The sequence below is a fragment of the Aulonocara stuartgranti genome (genome assembly GCF_965226115.1).
Source record: "Aulonocara stuartgranti genome assembly, chromosome: 11".
Taxonomy (NCBI): Eukaryota; Metazoa; Chordata; class Actinopteri; order Cichliformes; family Cichlidae; genus Aulonocara; species Aulonocara stuartgranti.
Window position 1 is genome coordinate 16,563,598 of NC_138947.1, and position 10,232 is coordinate 16,573,829.

General features: G+C 39.3%; 2 protein-coding genes across 2 annotated transcripts in view; one reads left to right on the forward strand and one right to left on the reverse strand.

Moving 5' to 3' along the window:
• The window catches only part of tmem145 (transmembrane protein 145), a 41,585-nt gene extending 37,712 nt beyond the window's left edge, over positions 1-3,873 (forward strand). The window contains exon 15 of the mRNA XM_082552096.1: positions 1,251-3,873. Within this exon, the coding sequence (XP_082408222.1) occupies positions 1,251-1,490 (240 nt within the window). The 3' untranslated portion in view covers positions 1,491-3,873. The remainder of the gene's footprint in view (positions 1-1,250) is intronic.
• Positions 3,874-6,619: 2,746 nt separating this feature from the next.
• On the reverse strand, positions 6,620-9,507 carry mrpl17 (mitochondrial ribosomal protein L17). The gene is made up of 4 exons (XM_082551627.1): positions 9,382-9,507; positions 9,087-9,278; positions 7,178-7,246; positions 6,620-7,071 (listed from the first exon to the last, which is right to left on the reverse strand). The coding sequence occupies exons 2-4, from the start codon at positions 9,258-9,260 to the stop codon at positions 6,817-6,819; spliced, it is 498 nt and encodes a 165-aa protein (XP_082407753.1). The 5' UTR covers positions 9,261-9,278; positions 9,382-9,507; the 3' UTR covers positions 6,620-6,816.
• Positions 9,508-10,232: the final 725 nt, after the last annotated feature.

Genomic DNA, 10,232 nt, shown 5'->3' on the forward strand with positions numbered 1-10,232 from the left:
ATGTGACAGGCGAGTGCAGTGAACACAGACTGATATTAAAACACTTTAGCACAGTGAAATAATAATTAAATAGGAACTTTGACCTGATTTGACCAGAAGTATTTTTTAGTCAGATGCATTTACAACCCCCCCCCCCCCCCAAAAAAAAAAAAAAAACAAACAAACATCAAGCCCCTGACATTTAGGTGGTGCAACATATCTACAAACTTGTTTTTCTGCCCCTACGAGGTTGTGGTGTTCAGGTTTCAAGTTGAGTAGCAATTTTCTTAGAATAATTCCTCCTCTTGAAGCCCTTGACTGTGAAAGTTGAGACCTGATAGATGAGTGCCATGAACAAACTCTAGGTTGGTATATCCACACCTTGGACTTCTCTGGCAGGCCTGATTTGTTAGTGGAAACCAGCCAAGTTTCCAGTCTTTGGTTGATATTTGATCGATGCCGCGTCACTCAGGCTGTTGTAAGCGACTCTTCTCAAGCCCTTCACTGGTTTCTTGTGATGGATGGTATCTGAAAGTTTCAGCTTCAATTAGAGCATGGAGACTTTTCTTTCCTTCAGCACCAGCAATCTAAACCAACTAGATAATCTGGCATTGCAGTCAAGACACATTTTGAGTGTGGTCCCACTTGCATTTCATCCACTGGACCACTATTTCTCCTGTGCTTTCCAGTTTTATCTCCATACCTGTGTACTACAGACACCTCTATTAGGATTCATGCTTTCTGGAGTAACTGAGGAGGTATTCTGCCCCCTCAGGCACCTGTCAGGCCCACTAAGCAGGAAGATGGTTGGGTAGATCTGGGGCATTCATCACCGTGGGCTGCACTGGCCTGTGAGCCAGAGCCCAATAGCTGTAGTTACTGTGAACAATTACACTTCCATCAGAGGCCTAGAGACCTGGTAGATATTCAGAGAGCACAAGGTGTTACACACGCTTTCCAAAACACATTTTATACCTTTTTGTTTTCCACTGGTGTTCTTTCTTCTTCAAGAAGAAATACTAGGTCAGACTAAAGACTAAAGATATTTCTGTGTCTTCTGGTGTTATCATTCTGTTATTGGTAGTCATTAAAGGCCACTGTTCCAGTCAGGTAAACCTGTATATGTTTAATTTCCCTCAAAGTATCTCGGGCATTTGCTGCCATAGTTGGTTTACTGATTGGTGTCTGCAAAGTCCTAATTTATGGTCAAGACAGCCTATGTAGAGGATCAGACCATGACAAATGTGAAACTCTCTTCTTCTTTTTTCCAGGAACCGGTAAAGACGGTGGAGGAGACAGTGGCCCGTAAAGGGCCAGATGTGCAGAGAAATAGCGAACAGAAGATCGTCACCACTGCTGCAGACTTAACGTCGATATTGCCCTCACCTCCGCCTCCAATACCCCCGCGCCCGGCCACACGATCACCCCCACTCCCACCCCGGCTTCCGTCCTTTACAGAGTATTTCACCATGCAGAGTGGAGGAGGAGCAGGATTTGGAACAAAGGCATGAGATGGAGAGAAAGGCAGGACAGAGGAAATTGGGCAGTAGGGCGGGGGGGAGCATGAAAGCAAGGACAGAATGACAATAAAAATAGAAATAGTGACAATAACTTAAGAAATATAGTGGAATTCAAAGTATTACACTTATGACAGAAAAGGTCAGCCGAAAAAAAAAAGAAATGAAAATGTTTGGAAGGACGAAGAAGAGATCATCAGAAAAGTGAATCCCTAAACGGTCGCTTTTCACCTTTGAATGGAAACGATCAGAATGGAGGAGTGAGGAGAAATGGCTGAGGCACAAGTGCAGAGCTTGTTAAAGAATAAAGAAGCAATAAATATTTGATGTTGACCAGTAAAAGGCACACAGGGAGAAAGATGACAAAGTGGATGTAGCCAGAGCAAAAAATGATAGCTGTGCACAAAGCGGAAATGAACAAAATTCTTGAAATAGTTTTCATTCAAAAATTCATGAGGCATTGATGGTGTGCCTGAAAGAGTTTGTAAATAGCTAAACCCGGTGAGTGCTACCAATCTACATAGTTTTTTATTTTTTTTTTAAAGAAGGAAAGATTTATTTTTGTTTTTTCCACATCATTAAATTGTAGTTGGTGCTGTGACCATAGAGAAACATCATGCCATTACATGTTCTGGGTTAATCTAAAAAATGATTTTTTTTTTATTTTTGACACTGTTTGATAAAGCTTAGATACATTTACTCTATACGAAATCTGTTCGGTTTATTTATATTCTTATATGCCTTCATTGCAGCTGGCTATACTGGATTGATATGCTGATGTGTAACTGTAAATGTCACGTTTACTGTGGGCACTCCTAGGTACAGTGCTTGTAAAAACACGCATGTTTGTATTGTATTTCCTGTCTGATTATATGTACTCAACATGACCACACAATATTTGCATATTGTGTGTATTGAACTCTTTCATTTTGTAAATGCATACAATAAGCTTCAGTATATTTCGACTGGATAAACTCTGTTGTTACTCCAGTCAAAAGCGTCTTGCGCTGTTTGAGACACAATATAAAACAAATGTTATATTGTTTTTTTGTTTTTTTTTCTTTGGTTGAATTTTCACTAGAGTACAGAATATGCCTGTTTAAAAAAAAAAAAAAAAAAAGTCATTTCTGTGTATGTAGACGTTGGTGAATGTACTGATGCAATACAGCACAAGGACAGGGGTGATTTTCAAGTTACTGGAATTACTCTAGTATACCTTTTGTCAATTTTTCTTTTTGCCTCTCTTTGGCTTCCTTACATCTGACACATCCATGACTTAAAAGCTGGAGGCTGCCTTTTTTTATAGAATACAAGTAACTTCATTCTCACCTCTGTCTCAATCCTGAAACACGAATATTATATTTGTCGGGTTCTCGCGCCTGAATAATTTACCCAGTGTGAGAAGCTGAACAAATATTACTAGTTTTGTATCCCCTAATATTGAGCTATAACAAGAAAAAACAACAAAAAAAAACTTGTAGATGAACTGTGAAACAGATACCGTGTACATTTCGTCTGTCCTGCATGGAGCACTTTAATGTTCCTGGTCTTAGTCTGTTTATTCGTGATGATGTCACCTTATAAGACTGCTTTGAAACCTGTATTCCTACAACATCGAGTACTATTCCAGATGCATACACCTGTAAATACAGTCCAAAAATGCCATCAACTGTCCAAACGTTTGAAGTTAACGTTTCATGCTTAGTCAGTGTAACACAACACTGAGTCTCACATGCTGGTAAGATTTATGTAAGGGTGTCATTGAGACTGAGTACACTTGACAAATTCAGTGTTTTTTTTTTTATCTCGACCTTTCATTCATTTCTGGCTTATAAAATCTGTGGCTCTGCTAATTATCCACAGATGTGTCACTGGCAATCTTTCTGTAATGGAGTTTAGGCAACGTTAGGACTGTGGTGTGTACCTTGTAATGTAATCAGAGGTGTAACTTAGTCTGTGCAGCTGAATGATACTTGAATTGGAGTATTAGCTGTTATTTCTGATTATGTTTCTGATTTGTATTTGGCATGTCTGCCATTTCGTCATCTGTTGACCATTGTTATGGTTGCCATGACTTGACAGATTAGAAACTGGGTGACTCGATATACCTACTGAATTGTGTATCCCTGCTTCAACCTTGTTTATAATGACTTTTAATTACAGAAATGACACAAAGAACTGGGGACAGAGCGCAAAGAAAAGAGATTGTGTATGCATGACAGAAAACAGCACAGCTTTTAGGCTACTCAGAGTGATCTGGTTAAGAGCACATCATTAAAGCACCGTCAAATGCATTTTAATGGTGTCAAATAATAATTCTAAAGAAGCTGTACATATACACTTTTTGCCAAAATAATAAAAAAAATCTTTGGTTTTATTAGAGGCTTTGCCTGGCTTTGTGTTATATGGCTCCTGTGTTACGATCCAGTTAGGACAAGGGCACGTGTCCAAAGGAGTAAATCTAATATTTGTAAATCAAATTTAGAATCTGTTCTCATTACAAGTCCATTAAAGTAAAACACCACAGGGACAGACTCCAGCCTGCTCACAATCTGATGTAGGCTAGCCTAATTGTTTCGCAGTCACTGCCAATATCCTGTTTGGTGACCCCTGAAGTACAGAGCCACAACAAAATGCCAGTGTTTGAGTTTCAGGTAGAGACACAAGCTTTCATTATGACTAATGTAACAGTCTTCAGAGAAAAAAATGAAAAAATATAATGCTTGGTAATGAGCAGTGTGATATAAAGCAATGTTGCTTCCCAGCAAGAAGGTGCCTGGTTTAAAGCCAGGCTGGGGCCTTTTTTCTGTGGAGTTTGCATGTTAGAGTAACCGGTGAATCTAAACCGAGAATGAGTGGTTATCTGTCTCTATGTGTTAGCTCTGCAATAGACTGGCAGCCTGTCCAGCCCAGCTGTGATCCTGAATTGGATAAGAGGATGGATGAATTTGTTTTTTTCTTTAGTTTAATGTTCCCAGAAAAAGTGACATGTGACACATTGTATTAGGGATTTGTCAGTATGAAGTAGTGTATATGCAAAGGCACTAATAACAGGATGGTGGAGGGAAGATGTAGGCCATTATTTTGTAAATTTAGGTCTTAGATGTGAGATTGGCTGCCACTTTATTAGGTACATTTTACTAGTTATCATTTTGGACCCTGTTTTGTCTTCAGAACTCCATTAATTTATTGTGACATGGATCTAACAAGGTGCTTGACACAATCCTGAGAGATTTGGTCCTTATTGACATAATATCACAGAGTTCCTGAAGAACCCAAAGATGCTCTGTTGGATTGAGGTCTGGTGACTGTTCAGGCAATTTGAGTGCAGTGAACTAATTTCTATTTTCAAGAAACCAGTTTGAGGAAATGCACTGTGATGCTAACCTGCTGGAAGCATCCACCAGCAGACGGGTACATCGTGCTCATAAAGGGTGAGCAACAATACTCAGATTGTGACATGTAAATTACACTGTTTGTGCCAAATTCTGACGTTCCCATCAAAATGTTGCAACAGAAATCAAGACCAGGAAATCTTTTGTTACTCATTTTTTTGTGAGTCTGTGCAAATTGTAGCCTTGGCTTCCTGTTTCTGACAGCAGTGCACCTAGTGTTAACTTCTGCTGCTATAGTCCATCTGCTTCAAGGTTCAACATGTTGTGCATTCAGAGTTGTTCTGATCATGGTGGTCCAGGAAAATCAGAGTAGATCAGCAGTTTCTGAAATACTGACCAGCCCATCTGCCATGAATGAATTGAGCTTCTGCCACAGATTATCTGATTAGATATTTGCAGCAGTGAGTCGCTGAACAGGTGTACCTAACAAGATGGGTAGTGATTGTACAGTTGTGCTTTATATAAATGAAATTTGAACATGTCCATAATTCCTTGTGTTAGTTCCGCTGTCGACTAATTTTATATATGACGTGTCTACCATTGTCTGTGCTGTTGCATGTCAATAGACGTGACTCAGGTGGCTGAATCACTACTTCAACCTTGTCTATACTGACATTAACTACAAGACTGGAAAACGATTAGTGAAGAGAACTTAGAGACAACGTACTGTCCAGAAGTCCTCCTTTAAACTGGAATTACACCAATTTGCACATGAAAGCAACCCTGTATAACCCTGCCACGTGTATTATATTTGAAGTTTAGAGACTTTTACATCATCACTGCAATCCTTATCCTGAAAAACATAAACTGCGCAAAAATAACAGATGTAGCAAAAAGTATATATATTAAAACTCATATATGTAAATTGCTAGTTTTAATTTGTTTTTTGTTAACACTCAACAGTCAACACTCTGAATTTTCTGGCAATTATTTAATTGTTCAGGCTTTACAGGGTTAAAACCAGTCATATGTAAATTACATTACTCACCTGGTTACAGTGCACTGTACTACTGGTAAACTGATTGCTGCTGTTCATGGGGTTACTTTAACATGCATCGCACACCTAAACAGTACTGCAGGACAAGCATACCCTAACGCTGCAGTGCCCATACCAAGCAGGACAATGAGCTCTGGCACACCGCAAAAAGTGCAACAGCTCAGGGGACTTGACAAAGAGTTCAAGGGGTTGACCCAGCCTCCAAACTCCCCAGATCCCAGTCCAATCGAACATCCGTGGAATGCGCCATTACAAATCCCATTCCACGGAGGCTCCACTGTGCAACCCACAGGACTCACAATCATCTACTGCCATTCACCACAGAACTCTCCCAGAGGTCCCATGCCCCAGCAGGTCAGAGCTATTTCGCCAGCTTGAGGAGAGCTGTGTAATGTAATTCAGGAGGTTTTAATGTTGTGGTTGATTGGTGTATATGTCACAAGGAGCGCTATGCATCCTGTAACGCCTTCAGAAAATTGATGACATGTCCAAAAATAATAGTAACATTGCTTGTGCTTGAAAAACAACAAATTTATAAGAGTCATGCTCTGTTATAAACAGGAGATATGGAATATGCAGTTGTAGAGTAGCACAATTTTGATCATTACTTTGACTCTTTTAAAATTATAACCACAATCACCACACAGGAAAAGCAGTTTATTTGTGAACCTATTTATGAATGCTCAACAGCATGAATCTGGATTCATTGACAATCAAAGGAAAACCAAACATTTCTTGCTTATCTTAAGAAAGAATATTTATTAATACACAATCAGAAATACTTTACAGAGCTGCGGCTTCTTTTGGTAAAGAACTGAATCAGTGTCTTTAAGCCACAGTCTGCAGAATATGCAAGTGGCTCTTCAGGAGCATTTCAGTACAGCACCATCACCCTTCAGCAATCTTTGATCCATCTCCATGGTGGCAACTACGGCTTTGTGTCTAACTGTTGTGCCCTGTCCTCTCTGTAGCCTTTGAGGAGCTGGTTGATAAGAGTCAGTTCATTTTCCTTTTTTGCAGGATAAAGGGGTGGGAAAGGGTTGCCTTTGTACTCCAGAACAGCCATCTTAGCTCTGTCCAGGTTCTGTCTGTTGGGGATGCGTGCCAGCCGTGTGTAGCTGTTTGAGTGGTTCTCAAACCGTGGAGCCAGGACCTTGAAGAGCTTTGGGACCAGATCCTTCTCCTGAAGAGAAGAAGCATACTTAAAATAAGCTTCACATCAACTGTTTTATATTCAGAGCTACACGGTTATTATCTTTACAAAGTGAAGAAGAGCTGCAGACACATACCGTCAGCCAAAAACTGGCCATTTTCATCGCCTTCTCATCAGTGTCTCCCTTTTTGGCATAGTCTACCAGCTAGAGGGAAAAAAGAAAAGATAAAAGAAAACATCGAAAGTCAGACGCATGTCAAAGAAAATGAATTAAAGACCTCTTTCAAAAAATATAAGGCTTTCAAACCTTGTTAAGAAGTTTGAACCATGTTTTTTTAATATGCTAGAAGACAAGTCATGAACAAATAAAACAAATTTAAAAAAACAAAACAAAAACAGCTACTATTGCAGCATGCTAATTAAAATGAAAATCACAAATTCAGGCAGTCAGGATTTCACACATATACCGAATATTAGGGCAGGGCTCATGTTATCTGCATGTCCTCGTTTTGTTTCAGTTAAGTGTGAGAATCTGCTGCTTTTTCTGTCATTTACAGTTGCGTGAGTTTCGTCATCTCATCCGTGTCTTACACTGATCCACGTGAAAACGGAGCAAAGAAGTGATGATTAATTTGACTTGACAACTTGTGATGTTGCCCTGAGAGAGGGGAAAAAACAAACCTTTCTTACAAGTGTTAATCTATTTAATTGTTATATTTGTATTAACATGTTTTGTTGATTCACTTTAATAGCTGAAACTTGCTAATTCTCAGTGTGGTACAGGCTCTGTATATTTTGTCAGGATCCTCTAAAACACTCAGTTTTACGTAGCGAGCAATTTTGTGAGTGCGGAGCCAAGGCGTGTGGCGAAGACCAATTTACATATTCACAGATGTCTGCATACTGAATAAGGCAAAGTTTTAGAGTTAGAACAATTTTAATGCAATAAAGGGTTATTTTTATATGAAAAACAACTTCTAAACAGGGATGAGCAAAACTATTTCAACTTCCTTCTAATAACACTCAGTAGGAGTCTACACAGTGCAGACATGCACACATATTAATATGCATAACCAGTTCCTATCAACTGAATAATGAAAAACTTTTAAGCAGCAAACTGCTCAGTGACATACTATATGCACAAATTTCCCACACAGGGGTTCTCCACCGCAATATGATGAAACTTGAGTGTGCTTCACACACACCTAAACCCAATTTAAACTACACACCAGGACTCAATATTCCAGTCAATATTCCACAGCACCAGTGATCCGCTACCTGCTCTTGCTGTGGAAGTATTTTTTATACTCTTTTTGTTATTCTGGGGGGTGGGTGGGGTATTCTCACAAATCATATCAAGACATTTGGAGCCAGAAAGAAGTGGAAAGGTAAAAGCTACAATCAGTTTTGGCAAAATGGCCAAGAAAGCTGCAGAAATTGCAGTCAAAACATAACATAGCAGTAAATATTTTAAGTAGCCAAGAAGTACTGTTTTGATAGTAGGTACAATAGTACAGAAATTACTTTTTTGCTTACAAAAAAGGTCACTTATTTAATATATAAATTACTTATAAAACTCCTTTAATATTGTCTATATACAGCCTATACGGCTCAGATCTCAGTCAGACGGTGCAGGCTTATGAATGAATGAATGTGTATTTTCACAATCTGCAGTGGAAACAATGAGCTGTGAAAACCAGCAAGCGTTCAATTCATTGATTGGTTGGAAGAACGTGTCTGTTTCAGCTGACCGGAGAGTGACCCGAGTGTTGCACTGGCCAATATGAACTGATTGATTAAAACGTTGTTTATATTAATTGTTATGTTAGTAACATTAGTGAGCTGCTGTGGGTGTAACAATCCTCTTAAGATGCGAGTCCACGTGTTTCTACCTAATAACTGTACTGGCCTTATTAGAAAGGCATCCCCGCAGATTAAACAATAATGTTATTAATAATTACTCATATTGAATTTGGCTAGTTAGAACTACTCAGATACTGTTAGATTTCACCGTTTCTAAGCATACTGGTTCCTCACATGGTCACCTTTTCGGCGTAGAAGCGGACTTCATCTGCTCGGGCCAGCGTGGTTTCTATCCTCTCGTGTCGGACCAGTCCTGTCAAAATGTTGCGCAGCATGTCGATCCTGGACCGCGGGCCCAAACCCATCCTCCGGGCCATCCGGCCGTGGGAGATCAACATTTGCAACGTGAGGCGCATTTTGTCGGATAGCTTCGCCTACGAGAGCCCGCGTCAGACAAAATAAAACTCAAAAAGCAAAGAAACGTTTAGAATATAATCTACCTAAACCACTGTTTATACACAAAATAGAGCAGGTTACCTAAATGTTAGAAATATTCCGGAGGTCACATATATCAACGATATATGTGCAAGAGTTGACATTGGTGGTACGTCGGCTAATACGTCCGACTGGGTTGCGAAATTGCGAGAAGATAGTTCCGCTTAACACCGCCGCTGCCTCACCTACAACTGGGGTCCTTTTTAAAAAAACACCTTCTCTATATGTTTTTGTTTGCTTGGTTAAAAAGCATTGTTATACTGTTGTTGCGTGTGTGCATGTAAACTGTGTAAACTGATGAATGTTACGAAACTATTCATATCTAGATAACTTTTAGGCATTGTTGTGCCTCCCACGACTCAAAAGGTTATGACCCAGTCTCAAAATTTCGACTTATTCCTGTTTCAAAATTGCTGAACTTTTTTCAGATGCCACCCCAAAAAGGTTGTTTCAGCGGTAAAAAGTTTTTTTTAAATGATAAACTATCAGAGCATTATTAACCCAAGAGTTTGCAGGCTGATTTTAAAAGGGTTAGCTGGACTGAACTAGACCCATTCACCACTGAGTCAAGACAGAAGTACAGATACACCTGAAAGGGCTGTATCTGAGTGTTGTGTGGTATAGATGTATAATAGAAGGTTTTGACAATGACAACTACTTAATAATAGTAGTTTGCTTTAAAGAGGAACAAATATTGTTCTTTGTATAGAAGAATTATTTTGAAATGTACAGGTTTTTGTATCACATATTTTCCTGTTTGAAAGGCATAAGAACCAATAAATGATGTGACTGATTGACACGAGAAGGAGTTACTGACCAGTCTATGCTTTCAACAGATGCTAATATGAAAGCTTTGACATAGTAATGAATAAACCTCCCAAAACATGACTCGT